Source organism: Cyprinus carpio, chromosome A21 (genome assembly GCF_018340385.1).
Source record: "Cyprinus carpio isolate SPL01 chromosome A21, ASM1834038v1, whole genome shotgun sequence".
NCBI classification, from domain to species: domain Eukaryota; kingdom Metazoa; phylum Chordata; class Actinopteri; order Cypriniformes; family Cyprinidae; genus Cyprinus; species Cyprinus carpio.
In genome coordinates, this window is record NC_056592.1 from 15,455,990 (window position 1) to 15,481,251 (window position 25,262).

General features: G+C 35.3%; 1 protein-coding gene across 1 annotated transcript in view; it reads left to right on the forward strand.

Moving 5' to 3' along the window:
- tenm2b (teneurin transmembrane protein 2b) overlaps nt 1–25,262 on the forward strand; it is a 258,970-nt gene that overhangs the window by 39,779 nt on the left and 193,929 nt on the right. The window contains 1 exon segment of the mRNA XM_042711040.1: nt 16,166–16,426. Coding sequence (XP_042566974.1) covers nt 16,201–16,426 — 226 coding nt within the window. The 5' untranslated portion in view covers nt 16,166–16,200.

The window sequence follows — 25,262 nt, forward strand, 5'->3', positions numbered from 1 at the left end:
TAATATTAGTATTATTTGTAGATATTTTTTATTAATGTTGTTTTTTACCCATCTATCTGCTTGGTCCTATAATATCTTGAAGTGTCTATTAGGGTTTTGCATAAAATCAACAACAACAACAAAAACGTGTCAATTAGCATACTTTTTTTTAATGTCGTATAATTGTAGCAAAAATGACAGTGTTCTAACAACAGTTAATAGTAGAATACATTGATGAATGACAATGGACATTGAACATAAATAAATGCTTAAAGAAATACAACAAAATAGAACATAAAATGGTCACACTTTATATTAGGTGGCCTTAACTACTATGTACTTGCATCAAAAAATAAGTACAATGTACTTATTGTGATCATATTGTATTGCAAAACTCTTCTGCTGCTATTGAGGTGGAATATCACAATAAGGTTAGGGACATTTTGTGTGTATGGGTAGGTTTAAGGGTGGGTTAAGGTGTAAGAGATGGGTCAACAGTGTAATTATAAATGTAATTACAGGAATAATTACAGATGTAATTACATATAGGTATTTTTTTTAAAAAATATATAAGTACAATATGTACACAATAAGTGCATTTTTACCAAATTATTAAGTTAAATCTAAGTACACCGTAGTTAAGGCCACCTAATACAAAGTTGGACCCATAAAATAGTGTATTGAAGACCAACAACCATCTAAAAATCCTCAAAATCAACCATTATACCATAAATATAATCATTAGACTGAATGGCATTTTACCTAATCACATGATGTTTACTCTCCACAAACTAAGAGGTTGTAGGATGTGACAGCATATGAAATGCACAGGTTAGTTTAGATATGTGTCTCCTTTCACTTGTTTATGTGAAAACAATTGTTTATGAAGGCCAAAAGTAGTATGTGAGCACTTCACAATGTTAAAAGGAAAAAGTATTATAAAGTCAAGGGATCGCTGGGTAAGTTTATGCATAAACCCTAGTAATAAAAAATATCTAACAAAATGGACCAAAAATTCAATATCTTTGTTACTAAGAAGAGGAAAGTATCCTTAACTGAATAGACCTGGTCACACTTACATGTTCTCTTAAACTAAAAAGAGAAAAGACATAGGAAACCAGTTAGCATTTGTTTATAATTTATAGACATTTTAAGAAATAAATTATTTACCTGTTGAGAGTGTATTGACAGTCTGTGTAGTTGGATGGCTGAGTCATAGAAAATCAGTAATGAGGCAACTTAGAGTGTAGCCTCAGTTAAGGTTTTACAGTAAAACAACATCAACTCCAGCAGCAGCATGTTGTGTGAAGTATGTATTTATTGACATGCAAAATTGTCAGAACTCGTAACAACAGTCATTAGCTGAATACATTAATGAATGACAATTGACATTGAACATGAATAAATACATAAAAGAGTAAAACACAAAATAAGAACAAAAAAATAGATGTGATGAAGACCAACTTTCAGTAAAACAATCACAGTCCAATTAATATGATGCCTTAAAGTTCATAATTTTGGTGTGATTAAGTAGTGATTTTTCTCTGCTGATGATGAGGTTGTGGGATGTGATACATACAGTATGAAATACACAATTGAGTTAGGGTTACAGTGTGTCCATGTGTTTGTGTAAAAACAATTTTTTATGAAGGCCCAAAACAAAAATGGACAGTATGTGAGTGATATAAAGTCATAAGATAGTTTTTCAATTAATTATTATTATTATTTTTTTTGTGACTGGGTATGTTTATACATAAACCCAAGTAATAATTAAAAAAATCTAACAATATGAATTATAAAATCATTGTCTCTTTTACTTGGTAGAGAAGAGGAGAGAAGTTTCCACAGCTTAGGAGAGCTGCACACACTTATGTGACCAAAATCTAAAACAAAACAAACAAACAAAAACAAATTGTGTTCGTTTCCGGTTTTTCGTTTTCGTTCCTTGAACCAGTTCAGAGCCCTGGAGAGAATACTCATTTTTGAAAAGGTGCAGTGAAAAATACACTTCCATATTGTGAACAGGGCAAATAAAGAGATTGTGTAAAGGAAAGAGATGCTCAGTGAATATGTGTTGAAGCACCGTGTCGTGTCTGAATTCTAATTTTATGGCACTTGGGAGTACAGACTACAGGCCTCTCTGGCCACTTGTGCTGCCCGCCTGCCATGGAATATAATGTGTTTTGAGAGCAGCCCTATTATCCAGGCCTGGGGGGAAGGAGGCTGAAGTGGCCAGTGAAGCTGCCCTTAGACAGCACTGCAGGTCTGTTTCTGTGTGTGTGTGTGTGTGTGTGTGTGTGTGTGTGTGTGTGTGTGTGTGAGAGAGAGAGCCACTTCTTAGCACTGCCTCTGTCTTTATTAGTGTCGCTCCTCGTAACAGCCACTCACGCTGTGGTCGAGTGAGAGCCAACCAGTGAGCAAACACTTCCAAAGAGCATCTCGATTTTTTCTGATCTTTGTCCCTTCCTTTAATTCCACTATTGTGAAACATAGTGTTAAAACTATTATAACCTACAAGTGTGTGTGAGTGTATTCTTGTAAAATCAGGTTTTGTCACGCTGCTCAGACGTGTGTATTGGCACTGCTGAAATGGGACTGAAGTGTCATTTGTTTTTCACAGGAGAGCTAAATGCTGGGTTACGCTGGATGAGATAATAGAGGGTCGTGATGAATGACACAGAGAGAGACAAACGGAGGTATTCAGCACACTTTGGTGTGATTTTGTGAAAAATAGCTGTTATTCACTGAAATGTTTCTGCCAAAGTTATTGTATTTTAAGCAGATTTATCCCATTCGGGAGTTCTGTAATACCTGGAGAAATACCCGTCTGATTGCTTGTTAGCTATGCCACAGACTTTTCTTTCTTTTTATTTATTTGTCTATCTATTTATTTATTTATTTATTTATTTTTGTTGACCCATTCACTTGAACTATCAATGTAATTCTATTATAGCTATTATACAATACAATTAAATATTATCTATTTTATACTAAAATATACTTAAATATGAATCTATTATAGGCATTCTATATTCTAATTAAATTTGAGATAATCACGATTTTAGTATAAATTCTATATTAAATATTAGCTATTGTGTCTATTATAAATTATAACTTAATATCAGTGATTCAGAATTTTAGTAATCTATTCTATAATATAATAGAATATTAGTGAATTGCATTTGTATTCTAAAATACACTTAAATATTAATCAATTATACTTTTCTTATAGTTATATTATAATTAAATGTTAGCTATTCATATTATATTATTCATATTAGCCATATCATTATTATCTTTTATTTTCAAATTAATATTAATTATTCATATTTTATTGTATTTATTATATAATATAATAATTTTTTAAGCAAAATATATATTTTATTCTAAAATATACTTAATTATTAATGCATTATATTTGTATTGTAGCTGTTCTATATTATAATTAAATATTAGATATTTATATTTGTGTCTGTTCTATATTACAATTTAATCTTAGTGTTTCATATTTATATTATTTTTATTCTAGAATATAATTACATATTAGATAATTATATTTGTTTTCTAATATATACTTAAATATTAATGTTATTTTTATAGTTATTCTGTATTGTAATTAAATAATACCAAATTATATTTTTATTCGCAAATATACAGTAATTAGTTATATTTTTATTATATTTATTCTATAGTATAATTGTATTAGCTATTCATATTTTTATTATCTATTGTAATTTGATATTCAAATTTTCCTTAGAATATATAGCTACTTAAAACGTCCATCAATGTGTAAAGATCAAGGCATCAGAATAGTGTATAGTTATGACATCTGTGAGCAAGGGCTTATGGGTATGAACTCCTTGGAAAAATCTCTGGGAATGCGTTTCTAAGTAATAAATAATGAGCACCGAGTGAGAAAGAAAAGAAAGTGTGAAGGAGACTGCTGAGAACCAAAGTATAAGTGGTGGTCATTAGATAAGCTATTAAACTCAAGCTAAGCTGTTCTGCACTTGTTTTTCTGTGCTTGTTTCCATGGCACAGTTAAGGCCTTTTGCCCATCTCTTTGGGTTTCTAGAGCTGTTTGTTTCTTTCTTTTTCACGAAGCAAACCATCCACTAGATATTCTTGTAAAAATAAATGGAGAAAACCCCAGCGTCCCTCGGCTGATCTATCCCAGCCCAAGAGACAGAGTGCATAGCCGCCCCAGGGCTTTAGGTAAAGCAAAATTGTTCTATGCTCGCTTTAGGGTGTACTGCACTCCAGCTGCATGCTCAGTACCGCGGTACTTTACCTTCAAAGACTTCAGAACCACACAAAAGAACTCAACATCGCCTCCGGTGCCCACAGAGTGGGAGGAGATTTTGACATCAAGTTTGCCATGTCGAAAATAGACACTGTTCTTCTGCTGGAAAGTTCTTCAGAGCATGGAGGTGTGATTCCAGCACAGGGTGAGCAATAAGATGTATTGCATTCTCAGCTCTGGCTAATATCATATCAGTTCCTACAGTTTTGACATTTTCTCTCGAAAAGACTATTTACATCAGAATTAGCATTTCCTCAGATACTATAACCCTGGATGCTCACATATAGTTCTACTTTAGCATTAAAATGGTTCTGTGTTAATTGGTACTCAGTTAGGCTTCATCAGTTGTGTCTTTAAAAAAAAATAAAAAATAGATGTTACAGTGGCCATTTTTTTTCAATCAGCTCTTATAAATGTACATTACTATTGTGTGTTTTCAACTGTTTTAAAACCTTTTTTTTCTGTAATGCACCACATCTCTTTAACTGTACTTTTCCTACATTTGAGAGTGAACAATTACTGTAAATGAACAAGAGAGGATTATGAAACGTCATTTAATTTTGAATGAAAATGAATATAGTTCTGATTAATTCAACCTCACTTCATTCCAATCTATGATTTTCATTCATACTGTATGTGGAACACAAAAGAAGATAGTTTGCAGAATGTTCATGCTGCTCTTTTTCATACAATAAAAGTGAATGAGAACCAGGCACCCTAAGCCATAAAAAGAACAAAAAACATGACATGAACCCATTTCTCATTCTTCCTCATCACACCACCACCATCCCACATCCTTATAAATCTCTCCGCTCTCTCCAGCAGCTTCTCACCACTCATTTCCTGTTATAATTATCATTCCCCTCCCTGCAGTCTTGATCTAAGCATTTCTAATTGAACAGTCACAGTTAACAGTTGGTCACCCTGTGCCGGGCGCGAGCACCAGTCAGTCTCAGTGTGACATTTGCTGTGGCCTTTTGTTTCTAGACTGATTAAGACACTGATTTTGGTGGATTAACTTTAATAGAGTTGTCCCATACGGCCTGCCTTACGGAGCCACTGAGATTCTCCAATAGATAGAGAGGTTGTATCAATTATTGACATTCAGCAGAGTTTTCATGTGGATTGCTGTTGCACTGCTGTCTGTGTGGAACTTGACCTGTCCATTAAAAATATTCTAAAGTGGCTACAGTTGCACTCTGAACATGTTTGTCTGAATGCTAATGGTTGCCCTCTAGCCATCAAGTTCTATTTTGGCTATTGAATACATATAATAAATAAATTACACACTTCCATTATACTTGTTTATACGTGTCATTTTAAGCTGTATAAAACTGTGATTTAGTAGATTGCCTACTGCCAGTAGATTTGTCTCTATTTTTACATTTAGATTACTTTTGCTGTCATCTAATGCACCCTTAAGGTTAATGGTTAAAATAACTCTGTTAAATGTAACCTTTAGCAGATGTCTAAATGAATAGTCATTTTTAAGACTTTACATAATGTTGTGAGCTAAACTCACTTGTAGCATTTAATTTCTTTTAAAACCTAAAATATTTCAGAATTTTAATATTGGACATGTATTGGTTATTGGCTACAACATGAAAATAATTAACAGTTTATCATTATAAAATTTTAATATTGGTGCATACCCACACTAAACTTGACTTTTTGTTGCTGATCCATATATTTAATCCAGTTTTATTTTAGTGTCATTAGTATATTATAGTTTTTGTTCATAATTTTAATTCATTTTTATTTTTAATAAAGAATTGTAAATGTAGATTTTTTTGATGATTTTTTTTTACATTTATTTTCCATTTTCATTTTAGTTTTAGTTGAAGTTTTAGTAATATTGTTGTGTTTGTCATTTTTATTAGTTTTTGTATTTTATTTTATTTCAGTCTTAGTTTTAGTTATTTTAGTACTTCAAGTTAAACTAAAATACAATGAGAAAATATGCATTGGTATATATATTAATATTGTTCATTTTTTAATATCGCTTTATTTCAGTTAATATATATATATATATACACATACATATATATATATATATATATATATATATATATATATATATATATATATATATATATATATATATATATATATATAATATTTGTAATGGTTTTAGTTTTAGTTAATGCTAAATCCCTGTTTTCTGATATCCCAGGAGCACTTGAATTGGACAGTAAAATTGAGCACTTTCTCATTGTTTAATTATAATTTAGTTTTATGTTGATTAAGAGAAATGAGTTGTTTACTACTGTAATTGTTTTGAAGTCACCATAATAGTGATTAGTATTTGTTTATGATCTTGGACCTTGTATATTCATATGCAAATTTCTGATCTAGTCATGTCAGCAGTGTGACAAATAAAAGCATTTGTTAAATGATGACAAGCTAGAACAATGAAATAGACTGATTGCCTGACTTTAAGGCCCCATTTACACTGCATGGTTCAAGTGACCCAATTCCGATTTTTTTTCCTCTCATGTGGCACAGATCGGATATGACCGGTGAACGTGTAAGCAGGAAAAAACCGCATGGATTCCGATTTTCTCAGATCGGATTCAGGCCTCATTCATATGTGGTAATAAATCGGATATGAATCGGATACGTGCATTTGCGTGTGCCATGTAAGCAGACAAATCGGATATTCCCCAGTAAATGCGAGTCGTACGTCATTAAAAATGTGACGTCAACTCAGGTGGACACCACCAACTGAGATCACATGACTTATAATAGGCGCGATGGAGGACGAAGGATACATACAGTGGAGCAATGCGGAGGTTTCATGTCTTTTAAGTCCTCTTTTTTTTCTCCGCCGTACGAGACCAATGTTTTGCTGATTTTTTTTGTTGACTTTTCAAAATATTGTCGAAAGCAAAACACTGTATAATTTTATTTGCATCTGCATCCATTGTATTCCGTGCTGTTTTACTTCCTTTTCTGGGTCAGAACGTCTACGTTTGGTAGTTTCAGCAGTGTATAGTGTAAATGCAAAAATCGGATACGGGTCACTTTTAAAATATGATGTAAGCGGGTCGTCAAAAAAATATATAGTCAGAAAATCGAATTTGGGCATCAAGACCTTCAGTGTAAATGCAGCCTAAGTTAGTCAAACTATTTTTTGGATGAACATTAAGATTTTATTTCAGCATTTTTTAAACATAATTTATCAATAACTAATTTCATATTCATAACTGTTTGTGGATGGATCTTTCACAATAGTGAAGCAACTGCTGAGGTACATCTTTGGACATACTACAATGATTACGCTCAACAAATAAAAACAACACTTACCAAAATTACAAAATAAACCAACAACACAAACTTCTAAAAGTGAACTAAAAACAAGTTCAGTAGCACAAATACAACAAACAAGAATTTAACAACTCTACAGCATGATCTATTTATGCTGCATTGTATGCTGGGTGCCTTCATAGTACATATGCACGTTAGAAACATAGTATGACGCTGTTTGTTTACAAGAAATTTCTGAGAGTGCAGATAGATACAAGAGAACTCCCACTGTGAAATTAATCTGAAAGTAATGGAATTATTAACCTTGAATATACAGCGATTTCAAACTAACATTTTTTAACAGTGTAATTAATATTCATGAGCTAAGCCTTTCCATTTTTATGACAGCGCAGCTAAACATGGCTGCAATGCACATGATTATGCCAATGTCGTCGCTTGGTTAGTTCTCATTTTTTCCTGTTTGAAGACACTTTATCATAGGCCAGCTCAATGGCAAGGGTGACATCAAACATATATTTATTTGAAAATTGTAAAGTATGAAAATGTAATGTATATTTGTCATCTTATATACCAACAAAAAAAAAATAAACAAAAGCCTGTATGTCCCGTCCTTCTCTCACGGTATTCAAACGTGGACGTAATTTGAGTATTACTTGGTGAGGTCGGATCTGTCCCCTCCACCTGTGACAACACAAACCAAGTTTTCATCAATTCCAGAAGGTAATTACAGTTTAGCTACACATATCCATTTAAAACATACAAACATCCTCACAACATTAAAACAACCCCAATTAAAGGAAGTATAAGTTGTATAAGTTGTAAAATAAAAGGAGTTATTTACCTTATTACATGTCCCTGCGGCAAATCTTATGTTGGAAAAACATGTCACGAACTTAAAGCAGGTATCACAGAACATCGTAGTACAATAAGATGTAGAAATATGAATTATCCACTAGCTGCACATTTTATTGAATCTAATCATCCAATTACCTCTTTACATTATATAGGAATTGAGAAGGTATTTTTACCGAGGCGGTGGGGTGACTTGGATCGTATTTTGCTGAAACAGGAAGCCTATTAGATTCATAGATTGAACACTTTAATTCCACATGGTTTGAATGTGGATTTTGATCTGAGTTGTTTTCTGTAGATGATGTGATGATGTGTTTTTGTAAATTGATGTGTATTTGGTCAATGTTTATACAAATGGACAAACTATGTGTTCTGATGTTGGGATTTTAATTCCAGTGATTGTCTATTCTCCTTACCTTATACGAAATGATACCTCGACAAAGGCGTTGTGCCGAAAAGTTGGTAATAAAGAATCACCTGCAAGTGAGTGTGCGGTCTTATGCTTCTTTATGCCATCTGCCAATGAAACATTTATTAATGCAAATACCAATTGGCAATCAATAAACATAACTAGAGTGCCTCCCTGTATGTAAACACTGTCCTCATAACTAGAGCGCCTCCCCATATGTAAACACTGTCCTCATTGAACATATTGACAGCGCAGTGCTGGATTTCCTGCTGCCTTGCTCTCAAATTGATCCTCTTTGAAGTTCCCAATTTGCACTGTTGATGTAATGTTTTCAACCGAACAACTTCATCAAATGCTTTTTTTATTTTATTTATTTTTTTTTTTTTAGGGTCAAATTGTCTAGTCATTTACATGAGGTTAACTGACTAATGGTTATGGTAGCAAAATTAATGTCTGGAGCCAGAACAAATTTTGATATTTTAACACTCGACCAAGATGTTACAATGATTAAATGGGATATGAGGTAAAGTAAGTGTTTTAAAAAGATGAGACAATGGCAAAAGTAGAATAAATAAATAGTTCATTCACACAATTTACAAGGAACTTAAAACAACACAATAAAACTAGAATAATTTAGGCTGTTAAATTCAATCCAATAAAAGTGAGATGCTGGAATGGTAATTCCTTAAAACGTCTCCTCAATCCAGCGCGTTCCGTGCTTTGGTCAATGACCCTGATTGTTCGCCATGCTGCTTGCTTTATACTGGTCTACTTCTTGATTCCTGTCCTGTGATTGGGCAGACCCATGAACATTTAAAGACATCCACACATTAGAATGATTAAGAGGTTTAAAATGGCTAAGACAACATGTAAAACCATTAAAACTCAACTATATAGATATAAAACCATCTTAATACATAATGAGCAGTATAAATGTGCCACAATGAGTCTATATATATCTATACAAATACTTCCACAAAATAAAATAAAAAAAAAAAAAATATTAAAATAAATATTCAAATACAAAATAGCAATATATACAAAATATATATTAATCAAATATGAATATAAACATTATTAATAAGAATAAATATTTATTGAAAACCAAATCAGCATATTAGAATAATTTGCCATCATTTTAATATATTCAAATACAAAATAGCAATTATAAATAGAAAAAAAAATCACAATAGTATTGTTTTTACTGTATTTTTTAATCAATTGGTCAATTGGGTGAATACATGAGACTTCTTTCAAAAACAATGTCATAAGACAAAGTCAGAACACTCGCTGAAAATGTTTCTGGTCAGATGCCAACAGACTTTCACTTTGTGAAGTAGATTTAAATTAAATCTAGCAATGCTTTACCAGCCTTAACCCATATTGCCTTATTTTGGTGGTTATATTTGTCAAACACAAGACTTTCTCTATATAAAAATGGACTAAATGAGTTCACCTCCTCATTTACATACTCATGGTGTAACTGATTCAACTCTAGTAGTTCTCTGCCAACTGCCACTTTAACTATTGTAAGCGAAACCAAGCAGTAATTTACAGTAAGTGGACTGGATAGCGTAGGACGGTACTTTATTAATCTCCTGGGTGAAACTGACGGTAAAAGTACTTACATTTTAAAGATTGAGGTGAAAATATTGGCCTTGGCTGTATAGTTTCTGTAGTAGAGTAACTTGTCCTAAAAGACCTGAAAGTAATTTACAGAGGTGTAGTATCTCTTTCATTGCCTCTGTTTCCCCATATGTAACATTTAGTGTGCTATTTTTCATGACTAAATGATGTAAAAGTCCTAAACAACAGGCTTTCTGCCAAAGACTCAATGTTTTGATTGTATCCTCCAGTGGCTCCCATGCCTGGCTAACTCAGCACACCGACACAGATGTAGAGTGGGAGGGTGTGATCGAGTCTCTGTGTCTCTACCTGATAATAAGACATCATGAGGATACGTCTGTCTTGAGCTGAAGATAACACATTCTGTTTGGGAGGCTGATACATTGTTGTGATGTTTAGGATATGTATTTCTCCTGCAATATGACATCCTTCGTTGATCTGCTTACAGAGTTTATGCGGGTGGTTATCGGCTTGATCTACAGCCGGCAGGAAAACACTCCTTAGAAAACTTCCTAACAAATAACCAACAGATAATCAAACATTTACAAAAACACATACAAATATACAATTTATCAATTTTTAACAAATAAATACACCCATAAATCACCCTATGCAAGCTTTTACAAAAGTGCAACTTGAACAGAAAATCAAGAAATCATCATGTTACAACATTTTAACTGAAAAAAAAAAAAAACATTTAGAATGTGTGAGTTAAAGAATTGTTATCTTGCAAATGTAACTGTATTGGGGAAAATTGCTCTCAAAATGCATTAGAATGATAATTCAGAGGTCACATACAGTATATTCACATTAAGTAATATATACTATTAGAGGTCGACCGATTCATCGGTTTTGGCGATTAATCAGCACCGATAGCTGATTGGTGGAACAATCGGTTATCGCCAAAAATCCATGCCGATAGTTTTCCGGGTTGCAGTATGAGAGTGACCTCTAGAGCCGGAAATCACTAACAGCATGTAGTGTTTGTTTTGACACATGACACTGCACACTTCACAGAGCGGGAAACTTCAAACGGTCATTTAAATGCAGCCGACAGAAAATCCTGCCGCAGAACAGAGCACCATTTACATAGTTTTCCATTAAATTACATTATATTTGTCCCAAATCATTGTTAATGTACATAATGACTTCACCCTAGGCTATAAATTATGTATTGTGCATTTTCTGTGGTTTTAATACAGTCTGTATGATTCAGATAGAGAGCTGTAATACAGATCACACTTTCTCTTTCCCTTTGCTCTGTTTTTCTAAACAACAAACTTCAAACTCATTTATGCAACATTGTTCATTCTTGAAGCAAACTCCGTTTGGTGATTAAATAAACAGTTTTAGACCGCTGCTTGAATTGAACGTGACGTGCCTGGTGTGTGACTTCTACTAGACACAGCGCTGCATCACACACAAACACACAAACAAAAAAAAAAAAAAAAAAAAAATATATATATACATATATATATATATATATATATATATATATTGTTAGAGTACACATACAATATCAATATATATATATATATATATATATAATTATTTTTTTATTAAATAATCATGTAGTGTTCGAAAATAGAATCAAATAAAGTGTTAGAGTACACATACAATATCAATAATCTATGCATGTAATTTTAATGCTATGGCCTTGTGTACTGTAGATATTTAAAGATAGCCAACTTTAAGCATGACTGTTGAAATTAAATGGTAATACTTAACAGTAAGAGTCTATTTGTAATATTAATGAAATCTGTAGAAGTATTGTTCCTAGTGTGTTCATTTCAACATTTACTAATACTAATAGGCTACATTTTTAAATTTTAAAGTTTCTTTTTTTAACATTAGTAAACTATGAAATAACTTTAATTATCAATATAATAATTAATATTAAAATTTTTATTCATTTACAAAGTATGGTTCAGTACTGCTACTGCTTTTTTAAAAAGAGTAAAGCACTGTTTTAGTTCCCTTTCAAGGGAAGAAGACACTGCGTCCTCTAGGGGTCGCTATGGGGAACACCTCGTTGTTACCCGTGTCTGAAGCATACATTGAAAAAACACCAACGAATTGGCCGGCGACAGCCCGTGACGTCACTACCGGCGCGACTATGGATAAATAGGTGCCAGGAGAACACGTCATCCTCTTCTTCGTCATCACTGACTGTTTTGTTTGAAGCGTGCATCTGAACGAACACGGTAAGAGCGAACTTTCTCTGTTTATCATGGCATCCACTAGTAAGCCATTTAGACAGTGTGTGCATCCGTGTCGGCGTTATTTGACACTCGATGACACACACAGTCTTTGCGTCGTTTGTTTGGGCGAAGAGCACGCACTTGATGTCCTTGAGGGGGCAATCTGCGTGCATTGCGAGCGTTTTTCTATGAAAAACCTCCACTCTCGTCTGTCTCTCTTTTCGAGGAAAGAGGGGCAGCCATCTGCTTCCTGGCTGATCTGCTGAAGGACCTGGATAAAGGCGAGGGCCTTTCAGCTGATCAGGTAGCCGAGCTGCGCCGCACCACAGATCTCTCTCTCTCTGTGCTACCAAGCAGGCCGCCTCTGCCATGGGAAGGTCTATGACAGCCATGGTGGTAACGGAGAGACATCTGTGGGTGAACCTAGGCAGACATTGGGAAGAAAGAAAGGGGCTTTCTTCTCGATGCTCCGGTTTCGCCTTCCGAACTTTTCGGTAACTCCGTTGAGTCGGTAGTCGAGAAGTTCAGGGAGGCGAAGGCGCACTCAGCTGCCTTCAAATCCTTCATTCCACGAAGGTCCAGGTCCGAGCTCGAACAACATAGGGGTCCTGGCCCGTCTCGATCTGAGGATCAAAGACGGGCACAGAAGGCTACTGTTGCGACTCGCACTCCTCCCCCACCTGCGGGTAGGGGTAAGAGGAATCGTGGTTCATGAGGAGGTAGGCAGGACCTAAGGGATGTGATCCAGACGAGGCAGCGTTCTCGTCCGAATCAGAGTGATACTTAGGTATCTACTCGTTCCCTTTGGGGGTTTTTACTTCTGCTCTTATCCTCCTCTTCCTAATTCCCCTGTAACCACCAGCTCCAGAGGTTAGGTGGAAACTTCTTGCATAACAGTCTCCTATGCTGGACCTATGATGTTTTTGGTTGGTTCTATGTTCATAGCAACCACCTTACTGATGGTCCGGACTAAAAGGAGGCGCCCCTTGAGCAGGGCTGCAGCACAGGAACCAGGGTGGGTGAGTATGAAACTCATTCTATATATACTTATATATGTATTAAATTGCTGGTGTTTATGTGTGTACTAATAACCTCTGTGAGATTCCTTTGCAGTGCTCAATTGCAGTGTTTACTAAACACTCGTCAGCATTATGTCCAGCCTTATTATAGCCCTGATTCCAGCTTCATGTTCCGGTATCAGGCGGCAGAGATCACAGGTTTCTGTGGGAGCCTTCTTGATCATCAGGCCTGGCACGGCACTTCAAGGAATTTCATGGATGTCCGGCCAGGTCACCCTGAGGGGCTTCCTGGCCGCTTAGTTGTTGCTGTCGCATCAACCGGGAAGTGAAAGTGGCAGTTACAGAAGTCTTCTTGTACTGTATATGCTGCCTCAGGTGATGCTCCACTCGCCAGAGGTTTGTAAATTTGAGCTTGCCTCTCCCGTGCAGTTCAGCGCCTCTGCTATGCTTAGGAACCTTTAGGTACACATGCTAAGCTCTGTGTACTTTCTGAAAACCACATGGTGGTGATTGTGCCTGTGAACACTTTGCGCACTTTCTGAAATCCTGTACGGTAAGGGTTACGCCCTCAGCTTTGTTCCCTTTCTTGAGACAGTTAGACCTCAGTTCCTTGGGTTCCATTCAGCCAGTGTGTATTTATTTATACACTTCAAGCATCACTTCCCTCAAAATGAGGGGCTATTTGGGCGGTTCTCGTGGTAGTTTAGCAGCACTCCCCTTTTCCAAGAAGTGTCGACTATGAGTGCGCTACTCTCTTTCTGAATTCGGAGTTCCCCTCTCATGTGAGATTGAGTTCTCTGTTCTTTCCCCAGAGCGCTCCAGCATTATTTCCACAGATCAAGTTGATGACTCTCAAACATATTGTTTTGAGATGCACCATTCCATGTATGAGCTGCTCTATCAGAGTGCCACGAGAGCCACCCCCCCCTTAGAACAGTATTTAAAATCCATGTTATGGTAAGTGTGCATGTGAAGTCTTTGCGCATTTTCTGAAATCCACACTGTGGATTGTTCTTTGCCGTATCCCTTTAAAGGAATCTTTCTTGATTCCAAGCCTTCAGCTCTACACCGGGCCGAGGCAACAACAATAAAGTTGGATATGTAGCCTAGGCCTTTGGCCATAAGGGGTATGTCACGGACAGCCATCTAACATCCCAGGGGCAACTCCCATGGAAATGGTAATGTTGGTACTTAGTGTTCGCCATGATTCTGGCCTGCACTTCCCTAAGCATGGCGGTGTGGGAATACTGTTCTCCATAGCGACCGCTAGAGGACGCAGTTCTAAGTTCCCTTGAAAGGGAACGTCTCAGGTTATGAATGTAACCATGGTTCCCTGAGTAGGGAACGAGACACTGCATCCTCTAGCTCCCTGCCATGCTTCGGACGCAAACTTCAGACGAAGAAGTGAATGACGTGTTTTCCTGGCGCCTATTTATCCATAGTTGCGCCGGTAGTGACGTCACGGGCTATCGCCGGCCAACTCATTGGTGTTTTTTCAATGTATGCTTCAGACACGGGTCACGACAAGGTGTTCCCCATAGTGACCCCTAGAGGACGCAGTGTCTCGTTCCCTACTCAGGGAACCATGGTTACATTCTTAGAGACGTTTTCATTTAGTATCCATTTTAAAAACTATCGGTTGATTAATCTGTATCAGCCAGTGTGGTCCAACCTAGCTATCGGTATCGGTAAAATCCACTATCGGTTGACTTATATATACTATATAGCAAAGGGATTGGATATATAGGTATATTCAACTTCATTCAAACACAGTATACTCACATAGGGTGATATATGCTGTATAGCTTATCTCAACATCTTGATTGCTTGTACTGTTGCAAAAATGTAAACTATATTATCACTCAGCTCAGCTAAATACAACTATAAGTAATAGAATAGAAATTATAAACATTAACATCATGATTTTCTGTCTAGCTGCTTTGAAACAATTTGTGTTGTGAAAGCACTTTATAAATCAATGTGACTTTACTTGACTTTTTTGTGTTCTTATTTTCCATTCTAACCAGAAGAACAAGTTAACTGAGTTGCTAGCTAGTTATCTACAAACACACAAAAAAGGTGATGTTTAAAAGCTTAGAATTTTTACTAAGCAAAACATATACATTACAAAATATAATAAACAACATCATCATAATTATAATAGGAATAGAAAAACACCTTACAGATTGGATGTCTCATATATCATTGGAAATGTTTCAACTAGTTGAAATTATAGCGACTATTTGTATGTAAACAACAACAACAACAAAAACCCTCAGACACACATACTGTATAAGGGAGCGTTCACACAGAACAAATAAAGTGAATCAAACACAAAAGTTAAACTATTTTTAAACTTGTCACCGTATCTTTAAAAACATGGTGCATTGATCATTGATCATACATGTCTGTCTAACACGTCTCTCATAGTATCCTACCTCCTGTGAGACTGGTTAGGTCTTACGTGCACATTGCAAAGCCCTAATGTCTTCCGTGTATCCCTTTGCAGGTAATTGACATAATTGTCCGTAAGCTCCTGCAGTGATGGATCTGAAGGATAGACGGCAGCGCTCTCTGACACAGGGTCAGTGCAGAACGGATCTGCACTATGCTACATCCTCTCAGTACAGTGAGAACAGCCACATAATGTCACAGAAATCATACAGTTCCAGCAAAACGCTGAAGGCCTATCAGCAGGATGGACACCTGCGCTACGGAGGATGTGTTGCGGAGCTGGTGCACCAGGAGACAGAAGAGTATGTCAGACAAGGTGAGATTGCTACTTTAATTATTATATAAATAGAAGAAATCATAATGATATATATGGTAGCTATGCTATTTGGTACGGTCACATTAATGAAATATCCGCAAAATTCGCAGACAAAAAAAAAGGCATTTTTTATCGTTAATAGTGTAGTGATATGTAAAGCACAGCTCATTCATAAGTCACTTTCAAACCAAGCAGCTTTCTGTTGGTCTACATGGCAAATTTTATGTGTATATATATCTGTGCTCCCATCTAATATAAAATCATATATTGAGGTTTAAAGCAAATAGAAGAATTGAACAATTGTATGTGCAGTTCTTAAGTGCATGTTGGAAACAGCAGTCTTTAGGTCAGAGTTTTCTCATTAGTTTGGGCTTTAATACAAATGCCATCATGGATGAGTATTATCCATTTTAACCCACATAATCCCCCTGTAATAAAAACAGAGAAGATGATTTTCTGTGGTAAGTTTTAATTTACAGCTATTGAAACTTTTGATCTGTGTGCACATACTGTAACGATGTTTCAGTATAAATATTTGTTAAAATTTACTGTTCCTGTCATGCAAGTGCCACTGACCTGGTAAACACAAACCAGAATAGAGCAGTGATTCTGAAAAAAATGTGATTCATGTGGTACCTAAATCTAAATCAAATCACTAATTGGAGATAAATGAGCTAGCTAAATGAAAGGATTTATTTTATATTACAGAATAAACCTTGATACATTATGCCATAGTTCCCAACTTTTTTTGGATGGATATATCAATAGCAATTTCAGTGATTGCCATATGAATATCATTGATAACTTTCAATTGATGTGTGTATTAATTTTGATCACAACCAAGAATTTTTACAGAGATTTTTCTTTCACACAAAAGCTATGTCTGGTATTTAGCTGTGGCCTTATTTGTTTATTAGGGTCAGATCACAGAGGAAACTTGTGGTAAATTAAAAAAACAAAAACAAATTGAGTGCTCATCCTGAGAGACCAAGAAAATTCAACCCACCAGTTGTGCGACCAGGATTGTTTTGCTCAAATTGATCTTGTTATGAAGTGTTAACTGGTTATAATTACTGTTCGACCAACTGACCTTATTAAGTTGTTGCACAGAAAATAGATGGTGAAAATGAAAAGCTTTGAAAACGTTCTGTCATATTGAAAGCTGTCCTTATAATCACACCTTTAGCCAGGTTTGTCAATATCAGATAATAGAGGTGAGCTGCAGTACTGAAGAAGGAACCTGCACCCTTTCAGTATCTGCTCAAACTGTCCTATTTCTCATATTTTAAATTTCATCTAGTAGAGAAACTGTGAGTTTTTAGATTTTAGAATGGCTGGCAGTTGCAACAGCTTACTTGCATCATACAAACAGTTGTTATGAGCTTATATTAATTGAAAAACTACATCATATATTTACTTTTAACGTATAAGTCTTTTAATTTTTGTGCCATGAACGATATTTTCATGATGAAAAAGATGAATGGACCGAATGTACCAAAGAATTTTAAATTGATATATTTATTAAAATGATTACTCTGACTTTGTAAAACAATTAATGTACAGTATAATGCATTAATTGTTTAAAAACAATAAATAAAGATAAAAAAAAATAATAAAAAAATAAAGCAGCACAACAATAAATAAACTTATTAGAGTAACAAATAAAGCAGCACAACTATTTTTACATTGATAACAGTAAGAAGTGTTTCTTGAGCATCAAATCAGCATATTAGAATGATTCTTACAGACATATTAGAATGATACAAACTCATGTACATATTATTAATCAACTACACTTTATTATTATGATAATGTTTGGGTTTCTTACTCTCAGTTCTCAGTCCGGATTGCATCCAGAATCACCATACGGTTATTTTTTCTGAATTCCACCAGCACATTATTTCTGTGCTGGTGGAATTATTTCTGTGGAGACTCAGCCCACAATACAGGCTGAAGTTTTTTTTTTTTTTTTTTGATTTGGGAATGTCTAAGAGAGGGATGCTGTCAATCATTGTTTGTTTGTTTGTTTTTACAGGCATCTGTTTTCCATAGATGCTGGCTCAGGTGTAGATCAAAAACAGAACAAAACAGAAAATCTTTAATAGTCAGAGATGAGATGTGCTCCACTAGCAGTGTCCACAACTCATTATAGCAAAGTTTCATCTACCTATAGCAAGAGGTGACCTTGTCGTCACTTTTCTCCTTCACTGTGTGCTGTAAAAATAGTCCAAACCACTGAGACCGAGCTGCACACTGCTGTCTCATCTTCAGAGTGGATCAGACAGACTGAGACTTGCACACAGAGAAAAAAATGATAGACACAGAACCAAGACTAGCAGTCTCTAGCTTTCAGTAGCCTGAGGTTTCTAGTGCACACTTTTTGTTTTATTTTATTATTTTTACCTGCCAGCTGTAGTCTGCCCAACATTACATCTGAACAAACCTGCCATGGATATGCTCATATGGTCGAGGGAGGAGTTTTTGGTTGCAGGACGCTCCAAGCTGGTGGTCCATGGCCGTAGTGAGTGAACAGGGCTCCGCAGGCAGCTTTGCATCAGTAAAGGCCATATGGCATGGGAGCTTCGGAAGTACGGGTCCACTCGTTATGGACATTTGTGGAAAGGAGTGTTCTGCCTCTTAGGCAGCCCAGAACCCTCTTATGGTCCCTTATGTGCATTTTTTATACCACAACATCTGGTAGCATGTGCTTATTATTCTCCTGTCAAGCCCTTACTAAGCAGAGCTGCTCCAAACATAGCAGAACATTGAGATTACAGTATGGTTAATGTGGGTGAAAGGGGATGCAGGAGAGATGATCATGATAGAGGAGAGTGAATCAGGCAGAATGCAGCATGTGTATCCATCTGTATGACCCTGTTTACACCTGGGATTAACATCCAGCTCAGATGATCCAATCATAAGTGATCAGACAAGAGGGATTACAGTTTATACTTGGTACTGACATATCGCGTGTCAAATACATGGCTGGTGACCACTTCTGATTGAATTTCGTCAAGTGAATCGTCTCCGATTTCATGACCGCACACATCAGATCAGCTTGTGTACTGATATTTTCTTTTCACGGCTGATACGATACAGGTTATTTATTTTTTTTATCTCTGATAACTGATATGCAGAATCAGAATGACATTTTTATTTCTGCTTTTCAACTATAAATAATAATTACCCTGGACAAAAACATAGGTTATTGTCATTATATATACATACATTATATATATATTATATTAGATTATATTACATTACATATTTTTTATTTTCACTGTAATTTAAAACAATTAATGCTTTAGTTAATTTTGTGTTTAATTAATTTATTGTCTATTGTCTTTATTAATATTTTAATTCTGTTTTAGTTTTAGTTATTTTAGTGCATCAAGTAAGACTAAATGAAAATGAGAAATGTTGCCTTGGGAACAACAGTAGCTGAAATAAAACACATTTTGTGTGTGTGTGTGTGTGTGTGTGTGTGTGTGTGTGTATATATATTTATATATATATATATATATATATATATATATATATATAATAATGTAATGTATTTCATTCTTATTATTATTATTTATGCAATATATGAAAACTATATTTATGCACAAAATGTGATGAATTATGCAATGGTGCAATCCCTAAAGTCATTTTTCACTTCAAATCTTGCATCAAGAAGCAAATTCAATGAGGACTTATGCATCCCTAAAGTCATTTTTCACTGGTAATCTTCACCTCCACTGTAGCTCTCCAATGTATATGGTTCAAGTTAAACTCCAATAACATCAAACCTCTATGGTTTTTGAACGTCTCGTTATCAAACACAATGACATCAAATCTGCACCATATTTGTTTTGATAGCAGTGAAGGTAAAATGTTTAGTGAATAATAGCATTATTTTTGGCCTGTTTCTCACACAGCCTTATCATATGGCTTCAGAAGACTTGGAATAGTAATACTTTTATGGTACTTTTTTTCTTGATTAGCTCCAAATGAGCTTGATTAGCTTCAAATTAGCTTGATTAGTTCAATGGATCTTCACAAGAAGCTGCTTTAACCCCGCCTCCCCCACCTTTTCTTTTTTCTTTTTTCTTGGAAAACACTAACAGCATACTGGGATGGTGTAACATGCTGATGCAGTATTAAGTGCATGACAAATGAGGGTAATCCACAAGGAGACTTTTAGTCTTCAATTCACAAGTACCAACGCAAAAGTAAAGGAAAACAATACGATACAATACAATACAATACAAATAACCGGTCAAGGAACTGAACTATGATCTATGAAACTAACAGACATGTAACAGATGGAAAGACATTTGATTGAGTAAATAGTAACAATTTTCATTTTTAGTGAACAATTACTTTAATACCAGGTGTAAAAAAGGACCTTAAGCACACTAGCTACTTGAAGGTTGATATACTAAAAGGAATAAGTAGTCTGTACTTTTCCTTTTTGAATTTTGCTCTCCCACATGATGGCTAATTTTAGATCTGCATCATATAGACTTGTCGCTCAAGATCAATACCAATGTGACTGCATCGCTTTCAGGTTTCGATTTGTTTGGAGTAAGAGTAGGTAGTTTAACAAGCTCTTGATAGGATTTTCATCCACAATACATCCGGTGGCCATCAAAGCCGACAGAGGGACCTTGCGATAGTATAGCAAAGCTCATGGTCTTTAACTGACAATGAAAAGCAGATTATATTTTAATGCCGTTGTAACGTTTTCCTACACCCACTGCCTGTTACAGGAGATTTGAAGAATTGTTGGGGTCCAGGTGAGTCTCCATCGCAATTAGAGATAATTTCCATGTTGAAGAGGCACATTAGGCCTCTGCTACAGAGTGGTGTGTAATGGGCAGTGCTTGAGATGTAATATTGATGGGAGAGCTCTTACTGGAGACTGAAGTGGAATAAGAATGAGAATGCACTGGGAATGAGAAGCTAAAATGGTGAAGATGAGTTAGCTAGTGTCTAAACACCTAAACGGACCTATCTTGATGGCTGCTGGTTTTTCTATTCATGGAGATGGCAAACTTGTGTAGCAAGAGGGGGAATGTTTGTGTGCTGTGGCATATGGATAATTAAAAAAATGATTAATATAATGGATTGCATTTACTGTATAAGCATAATTTTTCTCCTTTCCATTCTGTGATGGCCTTGACTGTCTCATGTCATCTATCTCAGAAATTTTGCAAGCAAAAAAGGTCCATTGTCTGTTATAAATAGTGTAGTGATATATGAATCATAGCTCACACAGAAATCACTTTCAAACAGAGCAGATTTTTTTGGTCAGTGTGGCGAATCCACGTGACCAACTTGAACACATTACAAAATCAGTGTGAGGAAATTTTTTCCTTTTTCCTTTTGAAATGACTGGATTTTGTGATCTTAGCCAAAAAATTTAGTGAAATTTAGCCAAACAGCAGCAAATGTGAGCAGAGCTTAACACCCACTTTTCACAATCCAATCAAGTATCATCCTACAGTAACCAGTGTCAATCGAAATATTTCAGAACATGCAAGTAAAATTTTGAACAGCAATTTATATTGATATTTAAACAATGCTGAAAACTGTGTCAAACCATGTGTGGCAGTCATTGTGAGTGTACCTTGGAGGAAAAAATGGTTAAAGGTCTGGAAACGTCAGTGTTGTTGGTTGTTGGTGAGTTATTGTCTTTGTGCGTTTGAGCAACCCGCTTAACCTGAGGTTATTCCAGGGGGACTGTCCCTGTAGACTACTCTAGATAGTGATTTTCTGTGTGTGTGTGTGTGTGTGTGTGTGTGTGTGTGTGTGTGTGTGTGTGTGTGTGTGTGTGTGTGTGTGTGTGTGTTTAGTGAATTCACTTTAGAATATTTTTCACATTTTTGCTCTTGATATTGAGTATTGGTACCATTATTTTTGTTCGGTTATATTATAGATTATAGAAAAAATAAAAAGGAGGACTGAACGGTGCACTTAAACATTATGTCAACATTTAATTTGCCAGATGTACAATGTTAATTACCAATCAGTTCCACTTTTAACAAAACAATTTAATAAAATCAAAAAAATTAATTAACAACATAATTTGTTCTTTGCATGTTACCGTGCGTGTCTGTTGGGTTATGTTCCATGTCATTCTCAAGAAACGAGAAATGTTTGAAACTTACTGTGTAAAGATTATAGCTCTTTAATATTTGAATACTGTACATTATAGTGTTCAAGTAATGCCATTTTGTAAGATATTAAACATTATTTTGTCAGCCATATGCTCTCTAAATCTGAGAACACAGGGATATTGTTAGCAGCTGTGGACTGAAGGTGCTAAATTTGTGTAAAGGCAAACAATTAGTCACAAATGAATTAGTGAACACAAAAATAAACCAAAGAAAATTCAAAAAATATTAAAATAACCACATAATTCACAAGAACTGTACACAGCTTAACATGGAAATAATGTGGTTTGAACTAAATAAATGCTTACAGTACATATAGTACTATACTGTTATGTAATTTTACTGCTATAGGGTTATCTTTTTAAGTGAAATGTTAGGAATACCCTATGTGGATGTAGAACATCTCTTCCTGACATATATATGTTAACCTTGAATGCTTATCTTGTAATAGTCTGTCATAGTTTTTTTTAACATCTGAAGGGGACCCAGCACTGCTCCCTGAGGAACTCCTCACTGTCCTCTATAAGAAAAACAAAAATACCTCTTTTTTCTTGTTTCAAAGTCCTGCTGTTTATCTCTCCCCTTTCAGTGTGTGGCTTTGATAAGGTTATCTATTGAAGCATGGGCTCAAGGGCAGGTCTGCTACAAATTATTCCAGAAATCATCTTTCCTTTTCTCAGCCCATCTTTCAAAGATTTAATACTTGGTCTATAGTACCACCAAGGTCAGTGTTGTCCTTAATTTAGTGTTGGACATTGTGTTAAAAATAAATAAATAAACTTTATTCTGGCTAATTTCAGGAATGTCTTTGTAAGGCTAGAGTGCTCAACCATGGTGGTTTCACATTGAATGAGGAAATGAAGATGTAGAAAGTGAGTCATATAAGTCCTGGACTCTGAGAGTTTTTAAATCAGCTCATTTGCACAAGGCAAATGGTAAGCCAGTGGAGTGAACCCTAATTTCTCGCCCCCTCCAGACCCTAATGGGCTCTAATGCAAGTATCCAGGGGTTCATAAGCCTTGCAAATTAGCCTGGAAATGAAAATTGGCTCTTTTATGAGGGGGGAAAAATGGTGCCTTATAACTTGTCTAAAATAAGCCCCTTCAAAGCCTGATTTTCTACATGCATGTGAAAGAAAAGGCATTGTGTTCTCCCCACCCATCTTCTGTTACATAGAAGAAACTCAAAATAGAGTGAACGTAGTGAACTGCTTTGCTGCATACATAGGCATCTGCCTTTTAAGGGAGCATCCTAACCATCATTATAACCTCATTATAACATATTGCATTTATTTGTTACCACTTTACAACAAGGTTCAATTAGTTAACATTAGTTAATGCATTAGATATCTTGAACCAATGATAACAAGACTTGAAACAATTATGTAAATTTTTACATATGCATATATTTATATATAATATGAATTAACAGTGAACAGTAGTATATTTAAGTTACATTAATAAAGGCTATAAATATAGTTGTTCAAATCAGGCTTATTATTTGTAACTAAAACTAAAAAATAACTAAAACCATAAAACATTTTTGTTACCATGAAATTTGTTTGTCAGTATGAAATATTGTAAATAAAAATCGCAAATAAAATATACAAAAAATTGTATAGTTTAAGTAATAGAATAACTAACTAAAACTAATAAACAAAAAGCTAATAAATAATAAACGCTATATAGACATTTTAATAAAAAAAAGCCCTAGAACTAACAAAAATGACAAAAAGACAGCAAAATTTCTAAAAATTTAATGAAAATTAAAGATAAAAAAATCTAAAAACAAAATCTAATTCAAAATGTCAACAGAAACTCTTACAGTATATCAGAAAATAATCTGAAAAAAAAAACACTTTAAGTTCTATTGTCATATTCAGTAAAATGTTTGCAAGTTACTGTCTGACCTGTTCTATCATATTTCATCAAGCTGTTGAACATACATCTACAACATTTTCCCGATGCAGCTGCTTGCCTTAACGATTGCATTGCGAATGAAAGGCAGACTTAAGAAAGCAGAGGCATAAATAATAAAGGTGGCATAACAAAAGGATGCAATGCTCTGATGTCACAACAGGCGTTTAAAGAGGAGAGCCAGCCAGAGGAGCTCTCATGAATAAGAGACCAAGACAAGGAAACAGCCGTTAGACAGTCAGCTCAAGCACTGAGCAATACACAACAAAATGAACCAAATGGCCCGCGCTGCGGCTAGAGGAATCAGGGAAGCTCTCTCTTCCACAGCAGCTATTTTCTCCAGCAGTTCAGTCAAGCGGGCCGACATTATTCTGGGCATGCTGACTGCATCCTCCGTACCCTGATGGTATTGATCTCTGGAGATGGAAAGCACGACTGCTTAGCTTCACAAAAAAGAAAGAAGTGCAACATAGACAATAATGTTCGAAGACCAAAGCATCTGGGATGGAATTCAGAAAGGTCGGAGGATTTATTGAAATAGGCTGACATTTATGAAGTAATATAGGCTTCATTGTGAAGGTCTACCCTTTTTAGAAGGCATCAATTACACCGTGACTGTTTGACTTATGAGAGAGAATTTGTTTCTCAAGCAGGAAATGAGAAAAATGCCCATCCATGAGAGGCTCATCTATCTATCTATCTATCTATCTATCTATCTATCTATCTATCTATCTATCTATCTATCTATCTATCTATCTA